This window comes from Psammomys obesus, unplaced genomic scaffold (genome assembly GCF_907164565.1).
Source record: "Psammomys obesus unplaced genomic scaffold, mPsaObe1.curated_primary_1811, whole genome shotgun sequence".
NCBI lineage: Eukaryota > Metazoa > Chordata > Mammalia > Rodentia > Muridae > Psammomys > Psammomys obesus.
Genome location: NW_026596433.1, coordinates 8,368,147 through 8,385,859, shown reverse-complemented (window position 1 = coordinate 8,385,859; position 17,713 = coordinate 8,368,147). Strand labels below are relative to the sequence as shown.

The 17,713-nt window shown below is 37.1% G+C and overlaps 1 protein-coding gene across 1 annotated transcript in view; it reads left to right on the top strand.

Moving 5' to 3' along the window:
- Positions 1–17,713, top strand: part of Hpgd (15-hydroxyprostaglandin dehydrogenase) — a 34,293-nt gene that overhangs the window by 14,990 nt on the left and 1,590 nt on the right. Inside the window, exons 4-6 of the mRNA XM_055597861.1 lie at positions 2,661–2,757; positions 14,347–14,423; positions 16,333–16,496. Of these exons, the coding sequence (XP_055453836.1) occupies positions 2,661–2,757; positions 14,347–14,423; positions 16,333–16,496 (338 nt within the window). The remainder of the gene's footprint in view (positions 1–2,660; positions 2,758–14,346; positions 14,424–16,332; positions 16,497–17,713) is intronic.

Sequence of the window (17,713 nt, the reverse complement as noted above, 5' to 3'; positions counted from 1 at the left end):
AAGGGAAGGGAAGGGAAGGGAAGGGGAGGGAAGGGAAGGGAAGAAAGGAGAAAACTCACATTTTTACCCTCATAGCTGAAACTATGAAGTTTTACAGGGATGCTAAAAACGTACATTGGAGAAAACAGCCTCTTCAACAAGCAGTGCTCAGAAAACTAGGTATATATACCTGTAGAATGAGGTTAGATCTCTGTCTCTCAGGTTGTACAAAAACAAACTCAAAATGTACCTGAAACCTTATAAAGAACTAAAACTCTGGAACTGTTAGAATAAAACACTGAGTAAATACTTTAAGATACACAAGAGCTATCTGAAAAGGACTCAAATCCTTAGGAAATAATAGTAATGACTGACAGATAGGATAGGTAATAGTCAAAATCTTCTTCATAGCAAAATAAACACCCAAGTGAAGAGAGAGAGCCTACTGAATAGGGAAGAAACTCTTTCCTAATCATTAATCTAATGTGGCAGTGTTTCTCAACATGTTAGTCACAACCTCTTTGGGGGTCAAACAATCCTTTAACAAGAGTCACATATCAGATATCGGGAATATAAAATATTTACAGTAGCAAAATTCCAGTTGTGAAATGGCAACAAAAATCATTTAATGGCTGATAGTTATGACAACATGAGGAACTGCGTTGAAGGGTTGCAGCATTAGGAAGGTGGCAAACCACTGTTGAAATAGAAAATTAGTAACCAGAATATAAAACTCAAGAGGAAAAAAAAAACAATCACAAAGTAAAACAGAAAACACAATCAATAAATGGCTAATGAAGGAAACAAATAATTCTGAAATGATGAAGTGGTTTTTATGGGATTCCTGAGTGTCTGAATGAGTGGCTCTCCGAGTCTATATCCATTTTTTTTGTGTGTGTGTGCTTTTTCTTGGGCTTTTTTCCTTCTGTTTGTTTTGTCCTATTTCAATATTAGTTGTTTTATGTGATATTGCTATATTATATATTATACTGTATTCTGTTAGAAGCCTGTTTTCCGATGAAAGACAGAAAAGGGTGGATTTGGATAGAAGAGGAGGTGGTGAGGAACTTGGAGAAACAGAGGAAAGGGAAAGAGTAATCAGGATATATTATGTAAGGAAAAATCTGTTTTCAATAAAGCAATATATGTGCGGTAACAATGAATAAGAGACTGTGATTTAAAAAAAACACTATTGCTAGTATTTAATTACTGTGTTGTGCAGGTCAAATGCTTTAAAATGTACATCAAGTTTTAGAAGCACACATCCTGGTTAGCTGTAACATTCAACTCAGCCTAGAGTCCTCTGAGAGGAGAGCCTCAACTGAGGAACTGCCTAGAGCAAAGGACATATCTGTGGGTGACTTTCTCGTTAATTGATGTAGACAGGTTCAGCCTACCATGGAATATTTTATGCCTAGGCAGGGAGTCCTGAAATATATATATATATATATATATATATATATATATATATATATATATATATATTTAAACTAGCAGAATATAAGCCACATCCATGCACTTGAAGGAGAATCGGGAGGACATATAGGGTATGTAGAGGTATATGAAGAAAAGAGAAGGGAGAAATTTTGTAATTTACTTATAATCTCAAAAACAAATAAAATAAAAATGCATTCATTTAGTCAGGATGGAAATCATTATGTAGATTCCTCCAAACAGAGCTACCCTAAAAGTAGAGCTGGCACATGGCCTACCCTACCTCTAGCTGTAGAGCCAAAGTGCTCTAAGTCAGTATAACGCAAGATTATCTGCTACTACTTGTTTATTGCAGCATTATTCAAAATAGCTAGTTAACCTTCCTAGGTGCCCTTCGACAGATGAATGAATAAAGAAAATGTAACATATAAATGCAATGGATTCAATCCGAAATAAGAAATTTATGTTCTTTGAGAAAAATGCTCCAGGCTTAGAAAGAACATCACATGTTTTCTCTCATTTGGGAATCCTAGATTATCTGTCAAACTGCAAATATATATGGGCGAGTATTGTATGCACATACATACATGTGTATATACAAACATATATATGACATGAACACATGAGGGTGTTGGGAGAGGAAGATTAGGAGAAGAGGAGAGAAGATAAAGGGGAAAGGATGAGGATGAAGATATTCAAAATACATCATATATTTAAGAGAAATTGTCACTACGGATTTATACCAATAAAAATAAAGCTTAAATTAGATTCAAAGAGCAAAACAGAATGAAAGCTATAAACAACTTCATCTACTCTTCTGTAATGCAAGAACCTTGACAATTATACAGGGCAAGTGAATATAGACTGCTTGAGTATGACAAAGACATTGTGAGAAAAAAAAATTGTCTTCAGTATGTAGAAAAGAAGAAAAAATAAATAGAGTTGTTACACAGTGGTGGGAATTGAATCAAAGTAGAAAAGACTGCTAAAGTAAACCTCTGTGATAAAAAAATCTCATTTTAGGCAACTAAGATAAGTAAAATTATGAAACTATGATAAGTTACATTAACATTAGGCAGGCAAAAAACAAATCATGATCAATTAAAACTTTAACACATGCCAATCTCTCATTGATTATACTTGCAGATCTTCCTATATGCCTGAGTTAACAATGTCTTTGGTATGTGGGCATATAATAAAAGTATGATAAAGCTGTATCACATTTTCTGCTTATGCTCCTGAATCAGGTTTCTGTTATCAGTGGAACCTACCTTGGTTTGGATTACATGAGTAAGCAAAATGGAGGTGAAGGTGGTGTCATCATCAACATGTCTTCTTTAGCAGGTAAGGACAATTCTTATTTCAACAGGAAGTTTTCTAGTTCATAATTTGAACCAGAAAAGTAAATCTGTCAAGTATATGAATCATCAAGATTACATCAAATTGAATCTGATTTTTTAAATTATTTTTTAGTTATTCTTTAGATTTTCTACACAGTAAAGAAAGTTTTTAAAATATATGTTACTTCTTTTCAAAGTTTTTATCATGGTATTTATTGTGTGTGTGTGTGTGTGTGTGTGTTTCCAGTTTCTATTTTGTAAAGATTATCTTAACACTTGCAAACAGTAACACATGTGAAATAACTTTTGACAAAGTAAGAAGTACTAGCGTGATATTTAAGCTATCTCTACTCCCTTGTGAATTTAGTAGGAGTGTGTAATTATAAAACAAGCATCTATACTAGTTGGTGGATGCTAAGCTGTTAAAACAAGTATATTCAAACACACCCTACTTTCAAGATATAATAAGTTTAGACGACACCTGGATATTATCAAGAGCAAGAACCTTGTTCCTGTTCTACATGCAACAAATTGGAAAGTCTACCTGACGGGTCTGCATCTTTATTCTGGAGCTTCTGAAGCTGTTCTGCAAAGAGCAGACTCCTTTTTGCCCAGTGGGAAGAAAACAGGCCCACAGAGGACACATTACCACTCTTCTGACCCCACCCCCACCTCACCCAAGCTTTGGCAGAGTGCTTTGTGCTCATGAGCCAGTGCAGCATTTGACCTCGTGGTTCATCTAACTACTTAAAAGTTTCAGAAAATATATTCTAATTTTAAATGTAAGAGAAATGGTTTCAGTGAACAGTTGGAGACTTGAGAACTGAATCTACACAAGCAATCCAAAAGTGTTTTTCAACCAGAGAAAAATGGTTTAAGACCAGCTAAACACTGTATTCTTCAGTAATAGCAAATATTTGGAGCGACTTAGTCAAGTCACTATTTAAAACTTTTAAAACTCTTAAAACTCTGGAAAGGTTAGATGTGTAGTCCCACACCTGTGACAGCAGAACTTGGGAAAGCTGAAGCAGGAAATCAGGAGGACTGAGAGCTGGGGGCCAGTTTAGCCAGCAGCAATGCCCCAATTCAAACAAACAACAAACATTCTAGAAAAAAAAAAATCCATCAAGGCTTCTAGAAGAGTGCAAGTAAACTCATAACATTTAATAAACCTGATCACTGTTGATGGCAAGTTAAATTGTTCATGCAATACAAATAGGAAGACCTTAAATTATCTGCTTGGTCTCAGTGTAGTTAAGTCAAGATAAGAATACACACACACACACACACACACACACACACACACACACACCATTCTGCTGCCCATTCTGCCTCTAGTAAGTCTGTGGGAGTCAGGACTGGTCAGCACTAGTATTTGAAAGTGTCTCTGATTCAGGCAGTCCCCAAGTCTCAGCATTTTCCTAATTCCTCTTGGAGTCATCATTAGGTGACCCTTGATCCGCCATACAACTACCACTTGTATATTTATAAATAACCTTCTTTGGAAATCTGAAATGAGACTGACATCTCATTTGTTGGGTTGCTTAAAATCAAAATGATATGCCTAACACGATTAAAACCTAATTCTATTAAGTGTTAAGAATAATCGGATTAATTGCTTTATATGGCATCTACTTATAAGTGACAATGCATCAATTCTAAAAATACATGGGAGCCATAGATAAAGGTGTTGCATGCTTTAGAAAGATACAAATCTTAGTTTTATGTTGGCCTAAGCACTAAAGACAAGTTGGCAAAGTTGATTTTACAGTATTTATTGAGATTAAATTATAAGAAAATTTTGTAAATGGTTAGTGAATTAAAAAAGGATATTTCCTATTTTCTTAAAACTGCAAATGTATGAAGCCTGAGGTTATGATCAATTGATAATTCTGTACTTGTTCTCATGGTACAGGCCTATAATCTTGGCTACTCAAAGTCTGTGGCACAAAGATTACAAGGTCAAGTCCTGCCTGGTTTAGACAACAAGTTTAAGAATAGCCTGTATAAATGAGCAAGACCTTGTCCCAATTGTTATTTTTAAATGAAAGAAGTGGGAATTGACTCAGCAGCTGAGAGTTCTCGCTACTCTTTCATAGAACCAGAATTCCACACAGCCACATCAGGCACTGTTAAGTCATGTAACTCCACCTCCCGAGAATCTGATGCCCTGCTTTAGCCTCTGTAGTCACTGGAAAACATACATGTGCTTCTTCTCCCTGTCCCTCTCCCAGCAATTCTCCCTTTCTTTCCTTCTTTTTCTCCTCCTCTCCTTCCTCCTCCTCTCCCTCTCCTTTTCCCTCTCCTTTTCCTCTTTCTCTCCCTCCCTGCTTCTTTTTGTCTCTCACACACAGACACACCCAGACAGACACAGACACACAACACACACTACACACAAAAATAAAAGTGAATCTTTATGAAAATAAGTGAGTTAAGGGGAGCCTGAGGAGTATAGGTAAATAGTAAAGTATATTCTTAGTATGCTTGAAGTGCTAGGCTCAATTCCCAGTTTAAGAGAGAGAAAGGAAAAGAGAAAGAACGAAGAAAATGTTCTATGCATATTCTCTACAAAGCTAATTCAGTCAGTAAAGCTTGGAAACCATGGGAAAATTGCAGAAATACAGAGAGGTCTCCTTATCCTGTGTCAGTGGAGGCATTGAATACTCCTCAGGAAACCTGAAAAGGCTGACCCAATTCAGAACTTTATGATAAAGATTATCTACTGTATAACGGAGCTTAATTGCCTCAAAGAGCAGTAATAGGGAGAGATACAAGTTAATACTTCTGTCGTTTTCCAGTTATATTTAAATACACAACTCATTGGATATTAACTGTTTACTCGTGTGTTAGTCAGCTTTCTTTCACCATAATCAAATATCTGACATAATTCACTTGAAAAGAAAAAAAATAAAAGGCTTAAAGGAAAAAGGCCAGAACTGAGTTTTGGAAGCTATAGGTCAAGTTCATCAGACAGGGTCTTGGAGCCTCCCATAAGCCCAGTGAATTGTGGAGGCATGCAGACCACTACCATCACAATCCATAACTAGCGAGGTCCTCCAGGCTCCTTCACAGGCATGTCCACAGTGACAGAAGTGCCCCTTAGAGATCTTCCTACCAGGTACACTACCTCTCTGTAGCACCGCCCTCACAATTGGGTCCTTACTACATTAACCTCTAGAGGCCACTGAACACCCAGACAAAGGCGATTGGGTTCCATTTTTAAACACTGTATTTGTCATCTCTGGTTCTCAGAAAAAAAAAAAAAAAAGACCCTTTATAGAAGCAACCATAGTCTAAAATATGAAAATGAGGACAACAAGGCAGAAGAGTTCAGTGCCATGCCCCAGCTCATGACACCAGTACACAACAGTGCTGGAACTCACACTCAAAGTCTAATGTGGATCATATTAAAATCTAATCCTTCATCATCTACGTCATATACACACTGTATAATGAGTCCCTACCTCTCTATCCAAGTTTATGAGCCTATGAAGAACATAAAGGAAATTAAAATCCTGCCTTGAATAAATTGCTCTATTTTTCTGGTTCATCCAGGACTCATGAGAGGCTCCAAATTCAAAGCTGTTGCTAGCCTTCAAGTGAAACTTTAGCTTTCCCTCCTTTGACACACACATTGGGAGCTTACCTGAATCCCAAATTCCAGTATGTCATCAAGAAGAAAAATTTAAAGCTCATAATCTAATGTTCATTTTGCTTTCTTGGCTAAGAATTGGCTTCAACATACCAGCCAACCTTGGAGTTAATTCACTTTTTGCCTACTTCAGACACAAGATCTATAAATATATATGAATTTTTGTTCATGCAGGTGAAACTGTGGATCATTATAAATTCGGCGTTAAATTAAGTTTGGGGATTTAATTAACTTTCTGGCACTATTAACATAATGATTATCATGGCATTTCAAATTCTTTTGATTTTTATCCTTACATCTAAGACACCCCCATTTAAAAAGACTAAGCAGTAGAATAAGTTTCTCTTTGTCACTCAGCTCAGTTTTCATTGCACACATAATGCAGCCTCCACGCCTACCATGCTTGGTATCATTTGCTTGTTCTCATTAGCCAGTCTTCTGATATCACTCTCCCCAGCCAGAGCTTTCATTAACATGACTTCATCACAAATTTTAAAACAGTCTTGCATCTTATCAGATAATGTCCAACTTATACACAGTATGTAAATTTGATTAAAATTTCACACTACAATCCCAAACTTTAGAGAGGAGAAGACAGGAAGATGGCTAGTTTGAAGACAGCCTGAGCTACATAATGAGACCCTTGCCTCTAAAAAAAGAATGTTAAACATGTAAATCAATTGAGGAGTATAAATGTGTGTGTGTGTGTGTGTGTGTGTGTGTGTGTGTGTGTGTGCACCTGCAGGCATACAAGCATACACACAGAGAGACTCACACATGTGTGTATACAACTGTACACAAACAAAATTTTAAAATGATAAGTGGTAAAGGAGAACCACTTATTCTTCATAATTTCCTCAGAAACTGTCAACAAATGTATGACCTTGAGTCACAGCACATGGATTGAGGTCATCAAACAAAAAAAAAAAACAACCTTAGAGTAATTATTAAATAGAACGTGCTTTTTAATTTAGTGTTAAGATTGTAATTATATCATTTTCCCTCCCTTTCCTCTCTCCTTCTCAAAGATCTCTTTTTGCTCTCTTTTAAACTCATGTCCTCCTTTCTTCATTAATTGCTGCTACATGTATATATATATATATATTATATATATTATATATATTATATATATATATATTATATATATAATATATAAGCTTCTCATTCTGTATAATGTTCCTTGTATCTACGTGTTCAGGGCTGACCATTTGGAAATGGATAAGCAGTTAGAATGCTCTTCCCTGGAGAAGCCGATTTCTTGCTCTCCAAGTGCGTTTATCATTTGCTTCCTGTTTGTTTTCCAAGCTTCCTTTAGAGGAGTTTTGGTTTTGGTTTTGCTTTTATTTTTATTTTTTATTTTTCTGCTCACTCTGGTGTATGCTGAGTTACAGGCCATATTCAGCTCATCTTGTTTTCTTATAGACTTGCAGAATCCTTCGCTGTCATGGTAAAACCACACATTGTCACACTGGCTTGTGCAGAGAACTTAATGAGCAATGACCACTAACACAGTTTCAAATGCAGTTAATGGGTTAAAAAGCAGAGTGAGATTAGCTTGAGTGGAGCAAAAAAATGTACTCTGTCTGCATCTTCAGAAGAGGCTCTGGCCATTGCTGACCACATGGACTCTTCTATAGGCTTTTTTGTTGTTATTAAGACATACAAGTGCTCATTTCATCACACTCATTCTGTCACACTCATTCTTAAGTATTTAAAAAAATGTTGGAAAGAACAGCAGAGAAGTTTACTGCAATAAGACACCCCCAACAAGTCTAATGGATTTCTTGGAATGGGGAGATAGCTCAGTGAGTAAGAGCATTTGATTTGCAAGCATCAGGACCTTAAGGCAAATCTTCAGCCTTCATGCAGAGAAGCTAGGCAAGGCCACTCATGCCTGTAACCCCAGATTTGAAGGCTAGAGACAGGTGGGCTCTCAAAGCTCACTGGCCAGCCAGTCTCCCCAAACACAGCAAGCTTCAGATTCAGTAATGCAGATAATTCACGGAATTATCTTCAGAATTCAATGAAACCACTAACCTCAAAAAAAACCACATAACTTGAAAAACATTGTAAGAACAACTCGTGATGATAAAAGACAAATCACCTTGCAATATTTCAGTGAATGTCACAGAATGGACGACTGTCCTTGTTATCTGGATCTTAGTTGTTTGGATGCACACTGCCATGGTATATGAGCCAAACTTCCTGCTCGGCACCGCCAAGACCCCCCCTGCTGGTCAAGAAAGACTAGGGTCAATTTTGTTGCACTTAATCGTAAAATAATGAAAAAGACACATTTCAGAAAAGACTAGGGAGAGTTAAATGTTTTAAATGCAGCCTTTAAGGAGTGGGCAGGTTAGCTGTTTCCGAGTATGGAAAGTAGTCTTCTTGAACATTTCTTCTCAAACTTTAATATGTGTAAACATTACTAAAATCTTTACTTAGGAATAGGACTTTGGGTGAGCCTGAAACTCGATTCCCAGGTAACAGGACATAGGTAGAGTTACCTGCTTCAAGAAACTAGCCTCCAGTGTGACTGGGGATATTCACTGGCTGGTTAAAGTCTATCTGTGTTTCTTCTGGCAACATCACAGTCGGGACTGGACTCTTAGGAAGCTCTAACAGCAACTTCCTGAAACTCAGTGGAAAAAATTCTTAGATTTATCTTCCCCAAAAGATTATTTTTATTATAAAATATGTAATGGTTTTAAAAAATTCCCTCACTTTTTCTGTCATATTATACCTTCAAATACAAACTCACAGTAAACTTAAAAATAAAGAGAAAAGCCACATGAGAGCTGGGGGATGGAACTAACTCAGTGGGAGGACAGTTGCCTAGCATACATTGGTTCCCTAGGCCCCTATCTTCTATCCCAGAACCATACAAAACAAAACAAAACCAGCAAAACTGCACATGTTCCAACCTGTGGAAAATCATATAATGAGGAAGTGTATAGTTGCTTTGGTCACTTTCAGGCATAAACATAGATAAACAGATTGCCACTACTTCTCCATTTTCCCCTCACATAAAGAAATAAAGATTAAAATAGACTGATACGCAAATGGTATGTTGCCTTTCGGTTTGGATAGAAAACGTGGAAAATTTAGATTATATTTTTCAACTGCCCAAATTAGCCTATTTGGATTCTTAATTTATTTTCCTAAATTAAATTAATTTTAGTATTTTCATATAGTATGTTTTATATTATTCCTATCTTTTGAAAATCAAAGATGCTTGCAAATTATGTACAATTGTGAGAAAAAAATGTTAATCTTTACCCAAAATTAAAAATAGCTTGTTATTAATTTGGGAGCTACAGATATGAAGGCTGGATAACAGTGGTTGTTATTACAGTCCTGGGTTGCATATGAAAGCACTACAGTATGCAACTCTTATCTCTGTAAAGTTGGCATGGCTCGTGGGTTCATAATCCTGGATTTTGAAGAGTTGGGCTCAGTCTGCCTGACACACAAGATCCAATCCACCGTACTGTAACCCTCCCCAATAAATCTAATTAAAGTGACATTGTTGCCTAGCCTAACGTACACTATTGCCATCCCACCATTCGAAAAGGTAAGGCAGGAAGGAGTATCTTGAGTTCAAGGCTAGCCTGGGTTACATAATGAGTTCCAGGTCAAGCTAGAATACAATGACCAGATTTTGTCTCACGTAAAGTGAAACTAAGAATATTGTTTTCAGTAGGTTTGATTTTATAGGGAAGTGTTAGGTCAAAACAAAATAGGGTACAAAGTACAGAAAATTTTCATAAATCCCAATCACTAATTAGTCACAGTCTCCTTCACTATCAGCAGCACCCTTATCGCAGTGACACAGGCTCACTCTTGTCCAGATAAACAATGACTTACATTGGCTACTCTGCTATTGTACACACTACATTCCCTGCCCTGATCATCCTCCACTCTACCCACTCGCCCCTCCCCATCCAGCCCTGGCAAACACCGACCTTTTTTTTTTTACTGTCTCCATAGTTTTGCCTTTCTCAGGAAGTCATAGCTTGAATCATACTGTATGTCATTTTTGCAGTTCAGCTTTTTTTTCTTCAAAATAAACAGTTTAGTTTCAGCCTTGTCTGTTCTTGGCTTGATACGTTATTTATTTTTAGTACTGAGTACAATATACAATGTTTTATTTACTCATTTATTCACAGAAAGACATCTCATTTGACTCTAACTTTGGAATTGCAAACAAGATCACTGGAAGCATCCAGGTGCAGGTTTTTGTGGGGACATAAGTATTCAATTACTTTGGGTCAGTGCCAAAAAGCACAATTGCTGGTTTGTATTGTAAAAATACATTTTGTCAAAAACTGCCAGGCTGACTCCATCATGTCTGTACTATTTTACATCCTCTCCAGCAATGAATAGTAATTCCTATTGTTCTAATTTGCTAGCATTCATGACTGTCAATGTCTGGATTTGGGATATTCTAATTAGTTCTGGCCAGAGAACTAGAATTTAAGTATAAACATAATTTGTGACTGCCTGTGTGCAAATGACAAGAAGAAAGAAATTAAGACTCTGTTATCCAGGAACAGTATGTACAAAGAAGAGAGAGACGACACTTTAAAGGGGAAGGGTACCTCATTTTAGTTTGCAACTTCACAATGAAGTATGAGGTTGAACATATTTTCATATGCCTCTTTGCCATCTCTATCTATATCTATCTATCTAGTGTCATTTTCAGAGAGGTGGTCTTTGTGTTAAAAAGTTGTTCAGTTCTTTTTTTTGTTGAGTTTTAAGATTTGTTAGGTATATTTAGTTAACAGTTCTTTTTAAAGATATATTTTGTATTTATTTTTATTAATTACAGTTTATTCACTTTATATTCCACCTGTAGTTCCCTCCCTCCTCCCCTCCCAATCCCACCCTCCCTCTCTCTTCTCCACCCATGCCCTTCCCTGAGTCCACTGATAGGGGAGGTCCTCCTCCCCTTCCATCTGATCCTAGTCTATCAGGTCTCATCAGAAGTGGCTGCATTGTCCTCCTCTGTGGCCTGGTAAGGCTGCTCTCCCCTCAGGGGGAGGTGACCAAACAGCAGGCCACTGAGTTCATGTGAGTGTAGTAGATACATTTTGTAGTATTTTTCTCTGTAGTGACTTTCTCTGAAAGTTGTTAGTTTCTTGGGGGGAAAAAAATGAGGTCACATCTAAATAATAAAATAGAGTTTAGAAGTGACGTTTTTATATAGTATTAGTCTATCTCATTGTTTATGTGAATTTTAATTTGCCTATGTTTGCATTCCCGCTTCACTTTACTCACGCATGTATTGGAAATGAATTCGGTGCAACCCAAATATTTAAATTAATATACAGGTAATGTAAGTGAAGCAAATTGGAAAGAGGGAGGCGGCAGTAACTGAAACAAAGCTCCACGTCAGGAATGCACAGCGGATGAGAAGTTCTTACTGGAAAGCTGAAAATAATTGGCCCCATCTGTGTGTGTGCGTGTGTGTGTGTGTGTGTGTGTGTGTGTGTGTGTGTGCGCGTGCGCGCGCGCGCACTGCTAGGAGAAGACTAAATCATCCAGAACAAAAACATACATAAAAACAGAGGGCCAAGGACAGTTCTGGAGTTGTTCAGCATGGTGACAGATGTAGCCTAGGACAAAAGCTAGGAGAAGCTAGTAGTGTCTGTGAAGAAGAAGGCTGGCCTAAGGGAGCCAGTGCATCCAAAGCATAACTGTATTTGCTACTACAAAGGAAGAGATCAAGCCAAATGAAGACAGAAACACAAACTGCCATGTGAATGGAGCCCCAGAGTCACAGTATAGCCACCCGGTACAAGTCTATGTGAAGAGCCACAGCGCAATAATCCACCTACCCACTCAAAGCGTGAGGGGCAAACAACTGAAATCAGTACCTACTGTGTGATGGAAAAAAAAAAAACCCTCTCCATTTAACGAATTTATTTACAAATTTGACCAAATGCATAACTGAAAGGTGGTATCCTATCTACTTTGAATTTAAATACCACAAACCTGGAAACAGGTTAAATATCTATTGCCAACTGAATATATAGTATAGATAAATGCTACATCACTAGGTGGATTGCTGCTTAGCAAAATGATAATAGCAATAATGATAATAACAACAAGCTGCTGAAGAATGAAGGCAAACACAGTTATCACAAATGAAAGAACCAGACCCACCAGAAGCTTCAATAACTGCATGTGCATGTAGTTCTAGAAAAGGAAAACGCTTATGTACAGCACATCAGTAGTGTCTTCGGTGGAGAAAGAAGGGCAGAAAGAACGAATTGAGGAGAATCATACATAAGCAATGTGTTCATTGTCTTGATTGTGATCATAGCTTCATTTGTTTATACATACATAAACATTTATTGAATTGTGCACCTGAAGAATATGTTGTTTAACTTTATGTCAACTATAACTCAGTAAACCTGTAAAATATTAAATCCAGTGAAAACTTAGACTGTTACGATAAAATTCATAAAACCCAATGCTATTTTTAAAATGGGAGCGAGTTCACTGGGCTGTGGTTGCTCATCCTTTTAATCCCAGCATTTGCAAGATTTAGGCGGAAGAGTTGAAAATTCATGGCCAGTTTATGCTACATAGAAAACTTGAGACCAGTTTAGAGCATAGAGAGGGACCTCGGTTGTTCCCATGTGTTGTTTTTTTTTATATATATAGTTACATATAAATGCAAACAAATGCTTTGGTATTCTGATTACATTAACAATTCTATTTCTAAATAAATGGCATGTTTTCTGCTTGCTTATGACCTCAGCCAACAAAATGCTATTTGACATATATCACATATTTCTCATATGTGACATTTTGAATAGCTAGAGACCATGTCTTTTTCAATTCTACATATCTAACAAAAATTCATTCCATTGCCATCTTTGGTCATATTTGTTCATTTTGTGGCTGTGTCTGCTACCTTATGTGTGATTGAGATTCACCTTTTGACTCCTGCAAAATGTCAGCATCATCCTCCACATGCTGCTTTTGTCCCATAAACCTATAACAAATAAGCAAGGCAGGGGCATAAACAGTACCATCTGGCTATGCCCACTTGCAAGTTCCTTTGTTTTACACTTCTAACATCCCTGTGGAGACATTGTAAATTCTTACTGACTACTACTAATATAAGTAATTAACTTGCAAGTTTCCTGACCCAAAACAACAAGAGGACCAACATTTTCTAGTACCGTGAGATCACTTGAGTACCATCCTCAGGGATTTAAACTGCTCTTGATCAAACAGGCTTCGTAAATTGAAGCCCGGGAGGCTCTCAGGAAGTGGCTAAAGTCTGCATTTATTGATGAACTTTGACATAACACTTTCAACTGTGTGGTGATGTCATGTGACTAGTTAGTTGTGTGGAGGCTGGCACATCTCTGCAGAATAATTTAACACTAATATGACATTTGATATGGTTCTCACAGTTACCAGGGATCTGTTACTGTATCATGATTGAGAGAAATTATGTATTTAATAAGAACTGTTAAAACTAGATCATCTGGGCCAGGCAAGGTGGAACACACCTATAATCCTGGTACTTGGAAGGCTAAGCCAGGAAGATCACAAGTTCAAAGACAGCCTGAGCTATACAGTGAGACTTTGTCTCAAATGGAAAATTAAGTTAACATAAGAATCTCATTAGACATGCAAATATAAAAATGATTAAGTTTGACTGTTTGGCTTTGGCAGATGTGAGAAATAAGCTTGACAGTAAAGGTCTGCTGTGAAATAAGCTCTGTGGGATGTTTGTTTGTTTGAGATTTCTTTAGGTTTTGCTATTGTACATGGGGTATCTGCTTTCATACAACAGTATTTTCCAGGTTCATCTTATATTGATGTGAGCATGAAACATCATTTGTATAGTCTGTATAATACAGTCAGCTTTTTAAAATGTCAACATATTAAGAATATTTATTTGATTGTTTGTTTCAGGGCTCATACCTGTTGCACAGCAACCTGTTTACTGTGCTTCAAAGCATGGCATTGTTGGATTCACACGCTCAGCGGCGGTAAGGAAATCAAAACCAAACACCCTCCTTCTCCTTGTATTCATGAGTGAAACCTACATTTTATAGACTGGAAGAACATAAGTTCCAACAAGAAGGACCCTAAGAAAAATGCTTAGTCCTCATTCAGAAGGGCAAACAGGATAGAAATTGGAAGCGGGAGAAAATAGGGAACAGGGCAGGTGCCTACCACAAAGGGACTCTGAAAGACTGTACCCAACAGGGTATCAAAGCAGATGCTGAGACTCATAACCAAACTTTGGGCAGAGTGCAGGGAATCTTAAGGAAGAAGGGGAAGATGGGAAGATCTGGAGGGGGTAGTAGCTCCACAGAGAAATCAACAAAGCCAAAAAGTCTGGACCCAGGAGGGCATGCAGAGATCAATGCACCAACCAAGGACCATGCAAGGAGAGGACCTAGACCCCTGCTCAGATGTATACCATAGGAATCTCAGTCTCCAAGAGGGTACCTTAGTAAGGGGAGCAGGGACAGTCTCTGACGTGAACTCAGGGGCTGGCACTTTGATCATCTCTCCCTGGGAGTTTCAAGGCAGCCTTACCAGTCCACAGAGGAAGACAATGCACACAATCCTGATGGCACTTGATAGGCTAGGGTCAAATAGTAGTGGAGGAGGACCTCTCCTATTAGTGGATGAGGGGAGAGGCATTGAGGGAAAGAGAGAGGGAGGATGGGACTAGAAGGACATGAGGGAGGGGGCTATAGCCAGGATACAAAGTGAGTAAATTGTAATTAATAAATCAATAAAAGAAAAAAAATAAATTTTAAAAAAGAATAGAAGTTCAAATTACAAGATATCTAGCCAAAAGATGGAGGAGACTGCTTGTTTAATCTTTATTATAAAAACATTTGCAGTCATATAAAAGACTAAATAAAGAATCTATCATTATAAAATAGAGAGGTAGCACTAATGAATTAAGGATGAACAGTGAGGAAATATTCCATTTTTAAAAATGTATACAGTTTCTGCACTATTAATGTTGGGAGTCCTTAAATATAACACTTAAATCGAATTCTGCCTACTGTTTGAAAAATGTATTATAAAGCACAAACAGGGAAAGAATAGTTGAGCAGTCTCTGAGGGGTACTAGATAGAATGGAATGACCAGAGAGAGGAAGTGTTTTGCATTAACAATGAGAAAGCAAACAGAAGTGTCAGTGTTAATCATTCTTGAGAAGCAAACTGTTTTTACTCTTAATTTGGGCTGATTAGAAAGCAGTACTTATTTTGAAAATAATTAAATGTTTTAGACTAAGATGAATCATTTCAAAGCAGGAATTTCATATTTAAATTCATGACTGTTTCTGCAGTTGGTTCTTGTTGTTCACAGCAGTTATGTTTTCTAATATTATGTGCAAATACTGAATAAGTAAGTGTTGAACCATCACTTCTGGGAAAAATAAAAAGTTAAGGTACTAAAAGCAGGGTTCCCAAAATTTTAGTCAACCACTCAGTATTTAATCCTGTTTTACATGCATTTCTTTCTAATGAAAAGTTACCTTTATATATTGAAGAAATATTGAATTCACAGGTAATAGAACTTCTATTATGATGTTTGCATCAATTAAGCCTCAGTTTCCTGGCCTCAGATCCCTAAAGAGTTCAGTAAAGAAAAAAAAAAAAAAGCACCTTAGAAAATTTTGTAATTTTTGGCAATGTCTAATATTGGTGCAATTAAAACAATTAGTGTGTTGAAGCTTTCGTGAATGGTTTCTGTGTATCAGGTATGTCTTTACACAGTGTGTGCCTCCCCACTGGTAACTGTCCCGTATTTCAGAGCATATACAACCCGTGTGCTTTCTGATAGCCTTTCAAAAAGCTTACATTCGTTTGTCCAGTGCTGTACTTTGGAAAAGCTTCAGAAGCCTGTGATTGTGTCCTTCTGATTGGCAGATGGCCGCTAACCTTATGAAAAGTGGTGTAAGACTGAACGCCATTTGTCCAGGCTTTGTCAACACACCCATCCTTGAATCCATTGAAAAAGAAGAAAATATGGGCCAATATATAAAATATATGGATCAAATCAAGGCTATGATGAAATTCTATGGACTCTTGGAGTAAGTAAAGCTCTTTCTTTGAACGATGGAACAAACAATATTTTAAAGGTTTAAATTTTAGAAAATGATAAATTAAAGTTTGGGATGAAAAACTTCTGACAGGAAAAATGTGCACAAGGAATAGAATTATACATAAATGGTATGAATTTTGCTTTGAAAACAAACAGTACCTTTCAGCATTTACTAGATTTTATTTTTCTAAATGGCATTTACTTTCCAATGCAATTATAGCTTACATGACTAAACTTCAAACAATAAGCAAGTAATACAGCTGTGAAATGTTGTATGGTCCCAGAATTTCAACAACTTTTATAAAAGCAGTTGATCATCACACACATATACACACATACACAGGCACATAGTCAAAGAGCTGTATCTGAGTTACAATAGGTAGAGCAACACAAATATGAACTGACAGACACTGTGCCAGCATGCACAGGGCTTACACAAGTCTGGGCCAGATGGGGTCCAGCACTGAGAAGGAAGGGATTCCCAAACCCCCAACCCTAACCTGGAAGTTATCTCCAATTGCCAACTACTAGCAAATGAAGATAATTTACCCCAGTGGAGTCTCACTAGGCATACAAACCATTATTAAGATCAGACCCCATGCCCAGCAGTAGAAACCAACGCAAAACAAATTCAATGGCTTTTTAAAATGTCATTTGTCAGGCATTTGGTTTTTATGGGGATTATGAGGGTATGAAATTTTTGTCTATGTATGTTTCTGTGTCTACATGTGTTTCCTGATATCTTTCTTTGGCTCTTTTATTTTTGTTGATTGGCTTGTTTGTTTTATCCTATTCTGGTTTGGTTTTTTTTTGGGGGGTGTCTCATTTTATTTTACCATCATTATTTTTTGGATGTCCCCATTTGTATTCTATTGAGATAGAGAAAGAAAAGATGTGGATTTGTGTGGGTGGTGAAGTGGAGAAGATCTGGGAGGTGCTGGGGAAGAGGAAACTGTAATCAGAATATACTGTATTAAAAATCTATTTTCAATAAATTTTTTGATGAAAAATAAGTAAAATCCAAACATACAGCTCTGGCATAAGAACATTCTTCATAAAACACAAATAAATAAGTAAATAAAAAGGATAGGATGGGATGGGATGGGATGGGATGGGATGGGATGGGATGGGATGGGATGGGATGGGATGGGATGGGATGGGATAGGATAGGATAGGATAGGATAGGATAGGATAGGATAGGATAGG